This window comes from Lagopus muta, chromosome 5 (assembly GCF_023343835.1).
Source record: "Lagopus muta isolate bLagMut1 chromosome 5, bLagMut1 primary, whole genome shotgun sequence".
NCBI lineage: Eukaryota > Metazoa > Chordata > Aves > Galliformes > Phasianidae > Lagopus > Lagopus muta.
This window is the reverse complement of record NC_064437.1, coordinates 50,865,141-50,881,640: the sequence shown is the minus strand read 5'-3', so window position 1 is coordinate 50,881,640 and position 16,500 is coordinate 50,865,141. Positions and strand designations below refer to the sequence as shown.

Genomic DNA, 16,500 nt, shown 5'->3' with positions numbered 1-16,500 from the left:
CAGACTCTTTATTATATATAATATTACACTTCTTTTTGAACTAAAGACCAGATTTAACACAAGAAACACAGAAAAGTCAGTTGATATTGTCTTAAAACTTTCAAGAGTAGTCTTTCAAAAGGCCAATATTTCCATTTTTAAACTGAGATTTCAAGTTTGCTACTTTCCACTCAGACTGAGGAGCAACAGAAACCTACACCTTGAATGCAGCTTTCAAAACCTCACCCCAGCATCTATCAATGGCGATGCCATCTATCTAGAGAGATTTTTACAAAGCTTTCACAAAACATACAGTAGTTTTAATACATGCATTAATCCCATTTATAAGATCAAAATCAATACAGATTTTCTTCTTTCAGTGTCACAGAACTGATAGTAAAAAAAAATAATTGGTCACATATAAATTTTCTTTCAAACCAAAGAAAAAAATTTTTCTTAATTCCCTGCCGATTTGGGAAATGCTCTTATTTCTCTTAATTTTGTTCTCTTCAAAACCTGTACACAGCGTTATATTCCCAAAAAGGTTCCTTCAGGATCACATCTATACCGAAAAAGCTTTGTCAATAACACAATGATGTCACAACAAGTCATGAAAAATCTATGGTAAATGTTTTCAAAGGACTCTATTGTCCCATACCCAAAAGAATTAAAATTGGAAGAAATTTGGCTGCATCTGAAAAATCTAGGTCACTAGTCTTATGATACTTACTGCATGTTGTTGGAAACAGACAGGACACCAACCCAAATTTCACCAAAATAAAAATTAACTTCTGCCAGTAATTTTTAATAAGATCAATTCATGTGTGTGAGAGACATCACAGTCTCTTAAATTAGTCTGAGGTCTTCAACAAAAGTAAATCAGAAGCATAGTGTTTTGTGTTAGGCATGGCACAGCATTTTTTTTTAATCTGTGTACCTCCAGTGACCTCTGCAATATTTGGCAACTCATCTTGTAATTGTAATTATAACTTAGCTATACTTCCATCTCTGCCCGGTTGAGACTGCTTATATTAATGAAGTCTTTTTGGAGCTACAGCTAAAGCACTTAGCTGGTTCAACGAGACACGAGTTTTAGGCAATAAGGCTCCTCTGCTAAGTCAATTATACCCCAATCAGGAGAGTAATGCAGGAAGGATGGAAGGTTGCTCACAGACTAACATCATTATGGCAATTCAAGGGTGAATTTTTTCTCAGTCCTAACAGAGGTAGCTATGCCAGCACAACTATGTAAACAGCTTAAACCTTGCCTTGGTTAATAATCATGTGGATCAACTTGGGAAATGAGTTTGGTTTAGAAATGATGCCAGCAAGCGATCCTCATCCACATCTGTGGAAGCCTGATACAGGTCTTGCAGATTTGTACTTCTCATGTAAACAGAAAGGAACAGAATTTGGGCAAGAATTTCAATTGATTCTGAAATCAATGTGCATAGATCAAATCGGTGACGTCAAAGGATTGCTGGGTTCTGCGAAATCAGAGACAATTAAATTTAAAAAATTAAAATATCAGTAACACATAAACATGAGAATAACCTCTAATGTAAAGCATATTGTGCTAAGCTGCCAGGCTTGATAAACATCATATATGACTTCCCATTCTGATGTTTGAAACTGGCAGCATATTTTGAATATTACAGGAAGATTTTTAAAATCAGGTGTGTACTTATTGGAACTGTACTTAATTGAAGAGGGAGGAAACCTTCTACCTTTGAATTTTCCAAGAGGCCAGCAAAGGGGTTAGCTTGTGACAGTGATTTTGCAGCTAAAGTTTTTTTCTACATTAATAGGCTGTGAATTTCTGTAACATTTTCCATTAGGAATAGCAACAGAAAATGCACAGAAAAGCTGAGATTTTCAACAGAAATGGCAGAAAAAAGCTTTTATTGTAGGAGCTATCTTAGTTTAATCTATGACTGCATAATAAAAAGTAGTATGAGTCAAATTATTATTTAAAACATTTTTTCAACTCTGCAATGCTGAAGCTTTTAATGTTTAGAGAACTAGAATTTTAGTTGTGGTCACAAGGATAAATCAGTTTTAAGGAAAAAGCCAACTCAGTCAACTGGTAGTAAGCAACGGAGTAGCCATTTCCAACCAGACTGTGCACCGGTTGCTTCCTGCTGTCTTCCTATGGTTGTTTATTTATAGAGCACAATCCACAAACATGGGTATCCAACAATTTGCAGGGGAATGAATAAGCGCTCTATGCAGTGAATTCAAGTGCAGACACAGCGTTGTGGAACTAAGCTTACATAAACAAATGACAACAAATGGTGTGAGCTGAGCCAAGGAGCTCAGTGTACTTTGTAGGGACAGCTATGTACACTGTCACCATCACAGTTTTTCCCCTTGGTGGCAGTCTGAGTACAGAGGTCAAGGACAGAATCAAATTGAAAATACTGGTCTTTGTACTATAATAGACTGTGTGCTACATGTTTTTGTAATTTAAGTGATGTGATACTCTGCTTGAAGGAGTATATTTACACTGGACTCTTTATAAACAGTATTTAAGCAAACCTAGTTCAAAGTAGTAGCTTTATTCTCCTCACCAAACCTTTGCAGGGATTGTGATTCTGAATCAAAATATTTTTCTAGATGTAGTACTAAGATGAAAATAAACTTGAAACAAAGATGCCCAGATATCTCTGCCAGCATGCTGGCCAAGTGATGTGGGAAGGGATGACACCAATAATCCAGAGAGGTGGGTGGACTGATGGTAAGAAAGTGCCATAGGATGGATTGGAGAGCCTCAAAATCAGATACAAGATTAAAATCAAAGTGTATGCTCAGAAATAAAGGAATGCCTACAGGACACTGTTGTGGAGGAGCTCTCAGATCTCTGTGAAATCAGCATGACTGAGCACCTCTCTTACCTACTTGTACACTGACGCATGCAGCACATGGAGCAGGTAGAAGGAATGAGGAATGTTGCAAGGTAGCTCACACAGCTGGAGTGATGGCTGCAAGCTCTGAAGGAAGGCCAGGCCACTGTGGCAAGGAGGGTGACTTATTATTCACGTGAGGAAGCAGTGAGGATGGATGTAGCTCTGTCCTGGAACAGATGATGAGCCAGCTGAAAGCCTCTGTATTAGGCTTAGAGGGCAGGCCAACATGAGTTACATGCTGGGTGTCTACCACAGACATTTTCTTCCAACTGCTGTAAGAAGGCTCACTTTTGTTGGCACTGGTCCTCACTGAGAAGGACCACTGATCAATGACTGATTTCTGTTGGAAGGATAACACAGCAAGGCACAAGCAATCCAGGGCAGGGGGGCTGAAGTGTGTTGACTATCATCTCCTGACACACATGACTAAAGAAACAATGAGAGTAAACACTCTGCCGGACCTGATCATTACAAATAAGGAAGAATTGGTTGTTGATGTGAAGTATGGGGGCAGCTCTGGCAGTGAACATGAGGTGCTGGAGTCTAGGTCCCGGTGAATGCAGAACAGATAGCAGGATAAGAACCCTGGGTATCAGGAGGACAGACTTAAGCCTACTCAGAAATTTACTTGGAAGGAGACAAAATCAAGTTAATATCACACAGCAACAAGGGAAGATGCTGCCATTTTAGAACTGTCTTTTGTATGATCCTTTTGTTAGAGATCTTCAGAGACACCACAAAAACAAATTAAAAAAAATTCAAAAATCTGTATCCTTGCTTATTTAGATGCGAATCCATGTTAGATATGGATTCATGAATACACTGTGTTATGATACAAGACTAGTGGAATTTTTGGAGAGAAGAATCTAGAGATTTAATTAAGTAGGTCCAATTTGGTTTGAATTGGAATTACAAAATCATAGAAGATGTCTGCTCAATAAGGCTTAATTGCTAAGGACACTGCTCTGTCTGAGGCAAATGAACCCTCCTAGACTTAATGAACGCTGTCCTGCAGTGACGATGTAAATGCAAGCCCTGTTCACGTGTCTTTAAAGAGCTTAGAGGAGAGCACAGATGTAAAGAGAAGGGTATTAATCCCCAGTGCGCTGGCCAGCTTTCAGGCTGGGGAACTACATGCCAGCAGCTATGTTTTCCTTGTCATTTTCATTACTCTTAACTTTCTGCTCCAAATATTTTACAGTGTAAATACATGCCTGGTGCCAGCAGTAGCTACATCTAGCTTTGGAAGCAGGTGCCTGTCAACAGTAGCAAACCAGGATATTTAATAGTTTTTAGCATATAGTTGCAGCCATGCTTGCTTGTGAAAGCATTGTGGAATTATCAGAGGGATAGAGGAAGATGTCTTCTCAGAGGGAAAGGGAAATATTTGGCTGCTGTATGTGACCATTCAATAAAGAGTGTAAAACACCAAAAGCTCCCATACAAGTTAAATCTGGGTTTGAGCAGGTTTACTGTCATTAAGCTACACGTGGCTTATCTATGACGCAGACCACAGGGATGGCACATGGTGGGTAAACCCTGTATTTGGTGTTTCTTTCTGATGAGTGGAAAAGCAGCTGTTCAGGGAATGGAGCTGGTAATTAGCATGCAAAGTGTGGGAAACCTCTCAATCAGCTCTCTAATTTTATTTTTATTATTTTTATCATTTATTATTAATCTTTAAATTAATGTGAGCACTGTGCTCTACAAATGTTACACATAGGAAGTAATTGTGGCATAGCACCATAACCTACAGTGTAATTATAATGATTGAATTCTTTTCAGGAGCTTTAGGATGATACTGACTGTAATAAACAATTTGTGTTTATACAGGAGATAATAACCAAAAGCAACTCACAGTCAACATTAAATACCAAAAAATAATAATAATAAAATGATAATTAAGGAACAACTGTTCCCCAATTATCCAATTTGTTTTCCTGCCTTCAGTTAAATTCTATAATGAATAACCAGGAAAGCATTCACTGGGAGGTTGTTGTCCAGAGTACTGAATAACAAAAAAATGATTCAGAGAACTGCCTTCAGAAAACATTTTCTGGGCAATAGAGAGAAATGGTTTATCAATTAAATACCTCTCTTTTTAATACATCATAGTAGCTCTGTTTTCTTGTAAGACTTCTTCACAGTGAAAGCTTTGCAATTGTTTATCCAATAGCTGCCTACCTTTGATGCTGTTTTGAGCAAATCAGTATTTGTGGTATTTGTGCCTGTAAGAGCAGTAAGAAAAAAAAGTGAGATTTTCTCATACTGCCTTTAAAATTATTATATCATCTCATAGCTCTTCAGGATTTAGATTTATTATATGTTCAAATACTTCTTAGATTAGATAAATGAACATACAACTTACATGCTAAGAGAGGAAAGGAAAGCATTAGATTTAAATAGGAAAAATGAATATAATTCCTCTGCAAAATATTTTAACTCCTTTTTGATATAGTCTTTAGTCGTCAGCTGTCAGAATTGTTTGTTCTTGCAAAACTCTCAGACACCCCATAGAACTTTAACAATGATGTACTGATGATACAAAAAATAATTGAATGAATACCTTTAAGAATACTTCTGTATGCGTAACAGTTTCCTAAGCCTTCCCCACAAGTAGGCCAATTATCTGCTGCAGCATTGCTGTAACTGTACACAAACTGATTCCATTTCACTGGTGAGAAACAAATTTAAAATTGGTCAGGTAATCTGAGATCACCAAGGAAAAAGTGCAAAAGTGGATGAAATGAAGATCAAAAGGCTGTCCTTTGCTTAGTCCATACACTCAAATTCAAGCCAAGCTAGCAAGGAACCCACCATGGTCAAATCTAGAGGGCATCCAGCAGACCAAGCTAACTCCTTCATGCTAGACTGGACTCCATGAACTCCCCTGAGAGGCTGCAAATCCCTGTTGACTATTTGTGTAATGAAACATGAAAGCTAATTCTTGATTTAAGGCATCGTGAAAATCTGCAGTCAATACAGAAAAAGTAGATAATTTACTATTTTTACTGTTGGAATTTTTAAGATTACTTTTTCCCTTAGAGAATTATTTTAAAGGAAACATAAAAGTTGATATTGTTTTGTACCAGATCAGTGATACCAAACCATTTTAGTGCCAAAAACTGTCTTTGTTAGGGGCACACAGTACTGACTGTAAATACCTATAGGATAGGTAGCTATCGGATAAATAACCCAGTCATTTAGAAACAATATTTCTGAACTATATTTTCTCCTGTATGCCAATAGTGGCACAAAATCATCCACACAGAAATCCATGCAACTGAAATAAGCACATCTGATCTGTATTTCTTCTGAAACTGAATTAACCATAGTAACTGCTATAAAGACAGATAGATACACTGAGACGCAAACACTGAGCTGGAAACCTTATAAATACCTTAGACTTTTACGTGCTACTTGCTTCTATTTAAATAACATGTCTCCCAGTTATCCTTCTTAGGAGTTTCCATGTATCACAAGGGCTCAGCAATGGTCTACTACTAAGAACTATTCCATAAATAGTTTTGATTTCTGTAGTGAATGTGAACATCAAAGGAAAATGTATGCACCACGTATATTAAAATCACAACGTACATATGCTTTCAGTATTCTCTACAACTAAAACAATTTGCAAAAATATAACACCGTTATGTTTTTAAACTGAAACCACCTCAGCATGGACAAAAATAAAGGCCAAACGTATATTAGCTTTGCCTTGAAAAGTTCAGTGAAAATGATAACGCAAGATTAGCTGCCAACGTTAAACATCTATGCATAAAACAGACCCTAAATTAAAATGCATTTCCTTAAAAGCTGGTATTATTGACCTTAGTGCAAGAAATCATACCAAACATATTTTCAAAATAATCTTAAATACAAGTGTGAACCTGCATTACTAAAAACCTAATATTCAATATTGTGGAATATGAGAATAGAGAAGCTGGAACAGAAAACAAATGCCTTATTCCTGCACAGTCTTAATATTCAGGATTAATCAATACGTACATAGAGTTCAGTATGAAACATATCATGACTTAATTTAACAATTACTGAAAAAAGCCAACTTAGCCCTCTTCCAAACATAAACTTCATTAAGAACTTCTACCAGATTCTAATACTTCTTTACATGACATTTCACAACACTTAACAGAATAAGAGTGCAATTCTAAGAGTGAGTCTTAATTAAGAGGAAAAAATAAAGAGATGATTATTTAAGAAAGATTACATAATTCTGGTACATCTGAAATACTTTTTTACAAAGAAAGTTTATCAGCTCATATACAGAAAAGGCTAATTAAAATACAGGTTGTCAACTCAAAGTACAAATAGAGTAATTTATCATCAGTTGTGATTTAGATGTAGTGGAATCATGATAAGCAATCCAATGTGTTCTATATTTTAAAAGATGAGCACACATGATAATGAAATTGCTAGATAGCTTACTAAAGGTTGACTTTTACAAAACCAGAAAAGAAATCAATACAAATGTTTTTAAAACTATAATACTTATGTGTTTGTGTTATTGTGTGTACACACCATTTCATAACACAAAGAAACCATATTTGTGCCCTGGTTAAGCTGAAACAAAGAAACAAAATTCAGAAATCTTCTAGTTAACAAAAGGATGACAAAAAAATCCACGTGGCTTGAGGCAGAACCAGAAGATAACGTGAATCTGCACTTTTAAGGATCTAAGTGAAACAACACATACAATGCACAATGCATTTTTAATCAAATGTATAATTATGTAACTCCTTAAAAATCTCCAGTTTCTAGAGTACTGTGAAGGTACCCATACTGAAACTATGCCTGATGCAGCTAATAGACCAACTATTGTGAGATACATTGTCAATCTGAAGATGAATTATGAAGGAGTTTCTAATGAAGACTACTATTGTTGTGAAATATTTGTGACATGCCATTGTATGCACAAAAATGGTAATATCACAGATAACATTAAGATAAAGTTGTACCTTGATAATTATTCCTCTCAAATTAAGAATTGCCAAAAAACATATGATCTATTTTTCTTATACCAAGAATCTCTTTTTGTTCTTCTTGATCAACGTAGATACCAGAAACAAACAAACAAGCAAAAAAGATAAACCAAGATGAATTATATTGCAGCTCTGCTGCTCTGCTGGTATCTGTATCTGCTCCAGCGGATGTTAGCCCTTAAATCAACTACAATTTTCAACATTTCTTTTCCATTTACAAAATGGTTTATGCTGAAAGGTACCTCTATCCAAGCATTCTGTTTAATTTGAATATGTCCAAGGAGGGAGACTCCAAATCCTCACCAGGCAACCTGCCACATCAGTTCATAGACTCAGAAACACCAAGGTTGGAAAAGACCTCCAGGCTCATCTAGTCCAACCATTCACCTACCATCAATATTCCCCTGCTAAACCATGTCTCCTAGTACCACATCTAAACATTTCTTGGACACCTCCAGGGACAGTTACTCAACCACCTCCCTGGGCAGCCTGTTCCAGCACCTGACTGCTCTTTCAGAGAAGAAATTTTTCCTAATATCCAACCTGAGCCTTCCCTGGTGATTGTCACCTCCACAGTGAAAGGAGTGTTTCCAAATATACTGACGGAACATTGGTTTTTGTCCTGTCACTGGGCCCCACTAGAAAGAGCCTGCCTGCATCTTCTTTGCACCTCCCCTTTACAGAAAATCCACATGAGCAATTACAAACTCCCAATGGTAGGAAACTTCAAATATACCATAAAACTACAACCAATCTCAAGGTTCCCTCTCCACACGGTATCTGTCAGTTATTACCATTTTTTCTGCCAATTAAGAGAGCAGAGATCACCCACTTTTTCTGAAGAAAGAACAAAAGAAACCGCATTGCTTGAAGAACCCTATTTAGTCATTTGTGCTTATAGACTAAGAATTTTGTTGGATTCTGAACTCAATCTTGTATTCAAGCCATTTTCTGATTTCACAATTTCATTTAGATTAATAATTTTTGAAAAAAAAAAAACAACCAAACATTTACATAGAAATCATATCTGTTTGTGCTTAAGCATATCCTCATTCCTTTATTTCATCTTTACCTGTGTAAATGACATGGCCAAGCTCAGACTGTTTAAAGTCGTTAGGATTTCATGCATTTTATGCATATATAACTTGGTAGTTATTCACTTTTAGTAATATAAATTCAATCATCTCTTGACTTAATGAAGGAAAAACAAATTTTACAATTAAAAAAAATCTGTAACATTCTGTTTTTCTCTCTTTAAGCACCTCTCACAAATACACGTGTAAATGTCTGTGCACATGTACAATGTAGCATCTAAGTGGAGTTCCTGGAATTAAGTTTCAATGGAAAATGTTGGGTGTATAGTTGAATTTACCCACTGCAAGTGAATGAGAAAACTTACAAGACTACATCTACATCTCAGTCAATTTGATAAGGTCTAAGAATTCATTGGCTAGTTTCAAATACTAAAATGACTCCTTTGGGATTTATGAGCTAAGAATGCTTAGGGGTTTAGTGTCCTGACATCTCTTTAATTAGCAGTCTCCAAGATCTCACACTAAGAAGACACTAAGCCAGTGCCTTCTGTCATATCTCAAGAGTTTCAGAAGGCTTGGAAGTCACAGAGGAAGGTGAATGTACTATGCCTTTGTACAGTATGTACAAAGTACTGTTTTCTTACTAGTACCAAGTTAGTACTTCTTGCTACCACTTCTGCTTTGATGGTGATGAAGTTCTGAAAGAAATCCTAAGAACAATCCAGCAAAAATGGGTGAGGTAAATAAAGATGCTGTTGAAAAATACTTGGAGAACAATCCCCAGTTTGCCAAGGAATATTTTGACCGCAAAATGAGGGCAGAAGTGCTGGGAAGTATCTTTCAAGTGAGCCCTGGAGATGTGAAGGAAGGAGTAAGCTTCAAAGACATGTCTCGCCTGGAGGAGTGTAACATACTTTTTGAGCTGCTGACAGAAATCCAGGATGAAGCAGGCTCTATGGAAAAGATTGTGCACAAAACCCTGCAGAGGCTGTCACAGCTGCTGGCAGCCGATCGGTGTAGCATGTTTATTTGTCGTTCCCGAAATGGTATTCCAGAAGTAGCTACCAGGCTTCTCAATGTCACTCCAACTTCCAAATTTGAGGAGAATTTGGTGAATCCAGACAACGAGACTGTTTTCCCTTTGGACATCGGGATAGCGGGATGGGTTGCTCATACCAAGAAGTTTTTTAATATACCTGATGTGAAAAAGGTGAGTGATTTTCCCTGGGGGATGGGTTTCTGTGCATTTGCTTACTCAGCTTTCTTTCTGCAAAGGGCTTGAGGGTTTGGAGTCATTCTTTAGAGACATCCCCAAGACAGCAATCCAGATATAAGCAAGAGAAAAGCAACAGAAGATAATGCTTAAAACCCAGTATCACATCATGTAGCCCAGTGAAGTAGTTCTAGTATCCTCGCACAATAATCAAAACCTGATTTACTGTAATAACGAAGGAGAATATCAGATATATATTAGAATATATCAGATATATATCAGAATATATTAATAGACCAGTAAGTACTTGTGTTTCTATTGAACAACGCAGGGGACTCCTATTGTTTTCTCCAGTATAGGTTTGCTAGGTCCCTTATCATTTGATAGTGCTATACACTCGTCTCTGAATATAATGTATTTGTAGCTTTCTTAATTAGAGTGCTTCCTTACAGTGTAAATGAATCCAGATGAAGATGGTGTCAACATACGTCTGGCTTCATGACTCTCTATGAATTTAAAGTAGTTTCAAATTATGAGTGTGTCCAGATCCAGCATGTGTTCAGCACCATCTGTGGAAGAAGAGCTGCTCCGCTGTTTTCAAAGTTCTTGTTGAATTTGCACATAATTACCTAGTTTATTTAATGTGCAGATAGGAGTTATAACAAATGTTACATGGAAATTATATTGAATAATCAGACAGAAATGCATGAATAAGAATTGCTTTATAAATGGCTTTGAAATACATAGGGAAAGACAAAAGTGCTTTGATTGTTGTAGATTTCTTTAAAGGCAACCAACCTTCTAGCATAACATGGCAGCAGCTTCACCTCTTTTTAGTCTTCTGTGGAAAAGCTCAGTGTAATCAAATGGTGGTAAAGATGACTATATCAGAAAAATATCTGGTTTTCCATATTTCCTATATTGACAATTTAAAATTCTAGAGGATTTTAGAGACCGAAACCACCTCAGTGTCTGAATGCCTACATAAACTGCAATTTTCTATTTTTTTGCAGGAGGTAAAAACAAGTAACACATTTTGTCATGTTAAAAGTTGGCAGGCGTAAAGGAAGGAAGTAGTACTCTTAAAGATCAAAAACAATCAAAAATCTGCATGTGTGTGAAAAAAACATTCCATTATATAGTAAACTATGTAAGATATAAGTAGGAAGCATGAAAATAAACAGAAAAATGATTGATTTGAGAAAGCAAATCAGTTGATTTTTAACCACTGGGTGGCTTTCTTTGGTGGCTTCTGCTCTGACAAGAAGCATATGACTGCCTTTTACCACCACATTAGGAGATTGGAAGATAATCCTTCTAAATTCATAAGGCTGATTACATGAGAAAAGATCAAGAGGATCAAGAAAGATGTGCCTTTTATCAGACACTGCATAGCTCCTAAATATCATTATGTGAGGGGCACCCAGAGAAGGGCTACTCAAATATTTCTGTGCTTTCAGTACGACTTGTTCAAAATTTTGTGAGAAATATAATGTAAACAAGAGAATCTCTTTGTCTATCTAGCACTGCTAAATATTCATTTTGCATGCATAAATTAATTAATGCTTGATGAATACCTATTCATCTATTATTCAACCACTGTGAAGCCATCTTCAGCATTCATTTACTCTCTCAGGATTACTGACAGAGTGGCCATTAGGCCACACTTAAAAAATACAACCAAACCATAGAGCCATTAATCCACATTTAGTAACTGAATGTCACTGAAGCGTTAACATTTTACAAGGTAATTATGAAACTCAAAGGGATTTTTCTGGAACCAATATTTGTTCTGTAAAAATTAACATGAAGGTCTTATTACTATCAGCATTTTCATTCAATTAGAAAAAATATCCAGTGTCCAAATCCACATGCTGCACAGGCAAAGCTCCTACTAATGTCATCAGAATCTTTATCTTTGTAAAAATCACAGAAGTGCAAGTTTAGCCAGTAAGATTTAAGGAATATAGTCAGTCCATGGCAAAAGAAAGTCAGCTACTGAAGCCTTTATCATTTTGAAACAAGCATTAATTTTCAAATCACTTTGATTGCACCTCTGTCAAACTAGATTGTCTACTACCTAAATCCTGAGCAAAAAAAAAAGACAAGTGGAGTTAAATCTGAGAGAAATTTTGCCTCAATGTCCTGTTAGAGTACAAAACGCACAACAAATACAAAATGCAGAATGAATGATGGCTACAGTGCTGTAAGGATGTCATGTCTAACCACTTTCTATTTCTGACACAATCCATATCCAAACAGCATAACAGCTTTGCCTTTTTTTTTTTTTTTTTTTTTTTTTTTCTTTTTTAAGTCTTAAGCTCCTGGTAACACTGTCAAACAGTGAGACACTGTGGTGCTTTAATCACCACCCCTTTATAAGAGGAGGGAACAGAACAAAAGATCACAACTGCAATCAATCTTTGAAAAAACGTGGGACTTCACTTTTAGTGCCTGGTAGCCAGTTCTTGAGAGATTACCTCCTTCAGCTTGGAAAAGTACCAACAAACGTGAGGAAGCTCCTCATCCTGACTAATGCTACAGAAAAGAAAAGCAGGAGGAAAAGATACAGACCTTTCATAATTAACTTAGTAGCAAGAACAGACTCCCCCCCACAAGATTAAAGACTTGTTGACAGCAAGAACTAATAGTATTTAATCCAGGATTTAACAGCAGTGAGAAATAGGAGGCAGGCAGGACCACTGCTGTGATGATTGGCCTCACATTGTTCCCAAGGCCTAGCAGAGTAGAGTATGCTACTTAAACATTCCAAAATAAAATAACAAACTGCATAGAATCAGATAGGCCCATTAGTATCCTATAAAAATTATCTGATAACACTGACAAAATGATAAAGATTTTATGTTACATCTTTTCCTAGGATATCATTTCCAGATAGAACTAAGACGTAAGACAAGAACTGAGGAATTAAAATCCCACATTCTCAGCCTGTAAAAAGGCAACATATATAGTACATATATTTGCTTTTATCCACTATGTATTTGAATTATGAATGAATAAACAACAGAACACTGAGAAATTCAATGCTTCCATCTCAGATTGAACAGCCAGAGCACTGATCATTGTGGCACTTAATTTAACCACAGGGAACCTGCAAAACAATCTTAAAAACATCTTCAAGCGATAAGTTTCTGCATCAACCCTTGGTAAATTGAGCTAGCTTCCATTTCCATGATTCTTCTGGAGCTCTATTTCTCTTCAATTAAAAAGTGGGAGATGTTTTCATATTGAGACTTTCTGAAGTGACAGGATTTTCAGTCATGGGAATGCATCAAACTCTGGAGCCTGGAATGAAGAAGAGACACTCCATCCCCTTTCTATAATTTACACAGCGTTGTAAAAATAACTTAAAGATTATCTGAAGACAGAAGAGAGCAAGTGGAAGCATGATGTAGCAGCTCAGTGCTATGAACACTCACACTGCAGTGTGAGACACCAAGCCGTTGTCCAGCTGCTGGGCATACAGTCATTCTGTTAAAGTACAGCAGTAGTCCTGGGGCCTGGCATTGATCTTAGACTGCATCCTAGGGCAAGAACAGATTGATGGAATTGTGCTCATCCACGTCAGAAATACAAAGCACTGGGGAAGCCCAGGAGAGTGCAAGATGGTAAATGACACAACTCACTGACCTGACAATGGTAGTGGGAAGGGATTAGGGAGGAAGAAGAAGGAAGAGTGGGAGTCACTTTGTGATTAAGCTGGGTAGCAGGCCTGGCATTTTGTAATGAGATGTCTCAGTTCTCATCCCCTAGGAATGTGGTCTTGAAGAAGAAACCCAAATATTCAACATATTGATGAAACACAGTAAGTTTAATAAGGTTTAATTAGCCAGTTAGATTGTTAAAACAACTCTGAAGGGAAATTCTTGAGAAATAAACTCAAAATTCTTAGGATTAGAAGAAATTAGAAGAGCATCTTATTTCTGTCCATCTTTAGACAGTGCTTCAGAAGTATTGCCTTCCTGAATGCTTCCCAGCATAAACTAAACATAAGGAAAAAACAGAGGGATAGATTTTTACCTGCCTAGAACTTGCACTGTGTCTACATGTTAATATTTGCACCTCTATTTCACCTTTGCCATCTTGATACTAAAAACATTGTCATAAACTCATAATTAAAATAGCAAATATTAAATGGGAAAATGGAAATCTGTTACAATCTATTATAAAGTTTCATTCAAGAAAATATTTTAATACAGGAACCAATTTCTACTAATCATGTTTTCCGGCTTGGGGGGAGGGGGGGAGGGATGGAATTCACATCTTTCCTTCTTTCCCTGAATTAACTTGTGTTCAAAGAGGAAAGCTGCCAAAATGAAAACATAAAAATTAAATACTAAAGTGAAAAATTCCCCTTTAGGCTTATTTTCTTGTTTAATGTGAACAAAATTGCTCAAAGACATGGAATAAAAACTCATTTTCATAAAGAAGCAAAACATCTGCTACTTTTGGCAATAAAAAGCAGGAATGTCAGTGACATGACTGAAAATGTTTAATCCTCAAATGCTGATAAATCCTTATCTATTTTTATTTGCTTTCATTTTCAAAACTCTTGAGATCTTTAAGATATCAAATTCAATTTGTTCTGTAACACTAGAAAGTTACATGTTAAACTATAGCTGTCCTACATCCCTGATAAAAAATTTTTGAATATGGCCCAGTGAATGACCAAATAATTTAACTAATTGTTTTTTTGTCTTGAATCAGACCGATGATATTGTCCTATCTGATGGTAGACACCTTTTATATTCCATTTATAATTAAGTGCATCATTATAAAACAAACACATTTGTTTTATCTTAATTTGAAATTAAGATAAGCAGAAATGTGAGGTGCAGCAATATAACACACCAATTCCCTACAACTCAGCAGTAAAAATGTTTTTTAAGGAATTTGAGCCCATGGAAGAGAATCAGTGGAAGAACAAAATATCAGGAACAGGAAAAAATACAGCAAGCCTACCACAAAGAAAAGCAGAAACATGTAAAGATGGTGCAAAGAAAAGTGTAATTAAGATGACAGTGTGACACTGGCTCCTAATGACAGAAGTTCCTGTAGTTTTTCTGCTCCACTACTTGTCTAGTGGTCGGTGACCCTGCCCACAGCAGGGTGATCGAAACTAGGTGATCTTTGAGGTCCTTTTCAACCCAGGCCACTCTGTGATTCTGTGATACTGGTCCAGACCCATTCCTTGTCATCCATGTATTTTGCCACTCTGAAGTCACCTATGCAACCCAGAACCTCCAGTCCACAATGAGCATAGTAACAAATTAGTCATAACTGCATGGGCTCCCAGAAGGATGGAGGAAAACAGGCATTGGCTGTCTTGGCACTACCACCTCAGCTGTAGGATTAAGTCTTTCCATTTCTCCTCCACTGTGGTGTTAGAGGCAATTTGCCAAACTTAAAATGGGGAACTGGCTGCACAGTAAGTTACTGATGCATCACTGAGGCTACACAGTAAGAGAGAAACTGGAAGCGTTTTTTGAATGTGAGTTGATGTGCAAACCAAGGTGTAAATATTGCCTGTGGAACACAAACAACATTACATCATATTGCTTCCAAGCAGGGCTCCAGTCAAGGAAGCAAAGTTCATGAAAAAGTCTCATTTCCTAATAGGCAAATCACACGTGTAATGAAAATGTTGAAGATGGACCAGATAATAAGCAATCAAAAGGGAAAAAGTACACTGAAAATGTGAAAAACCTCATTTACCGGCAACTTTGAACTGCTGTTCCTCTTGCCTCAGATGAACAAACATAATCAGCCTTCACCCTGACTGACCAAATAGGGAAGAAGGATCCATATTCCTTTATGCTTTCAACTGATTTTCTTCTCAAATGTCTCCCTTTCTCTTTCTTTCCAAATTAACTAGGATCACACTCATTACTTAGAATAATTTTGCATGTTTCTGATCAAATTTACACTCACTAATTTATGCTGTGGAGTTTGATATGGAGGTTCCCAGTAGTGTCAAGCTCAGTTGACTCAGGCTGCATTTTGCCATTCAGAAATGCTTAAGACAGTGCACTGTTATGGAACAGAGTGTTGCAAATCCTAAGATAATGTTGTGAACTGAGAGATGCAGTTCCATCATTAAATACCATATAATGGTTGAACAAACATTAGAACAATGGTCTTCATTATGCTTTTAAATTTGGCACAGAATAAAGCCTGTGAAAAATTCTGGAGAACTCTTTTTTTTTTTTTTTTCTTTTTTTTTAATAGTTTGCTTAAGGAACCAGCCAGTGAGGCAGAATTCATCAGGAAAGAAATAGCAAAAGGGTACATAGATGAACATCTCTCTCCTAAGAAAGAAATCAAGATCTGCAGGGAGAACCATGAAA

The 16,500-nt window shown here is 36.6% G+C and overlaps 1 protein-coding gene across 1 annotated transcript in view; it reads left to right on the top strand.

The window, feature by feature from the left end:
• The first annotated feature begins 9,649 nt into the window (after window positions 1–9,649).
• PDE6C (phosphodiesterase 6C) overlaps window positions 9,650–16,500 on the top strand; it is a 29,461-nt gene continuing 22,610 nt past the window's right edge. Inside the window, exon 1 of the mRNA XM_048944111.1 lies at window positions 9,650–10,129. Within this exon, the coding sequence (XP_048800068.1) occupies window positions 9,650–10,129 (480 nt within the window). The remainder of the gene's footprint in view (window positions 10,130–16,500) is intronic.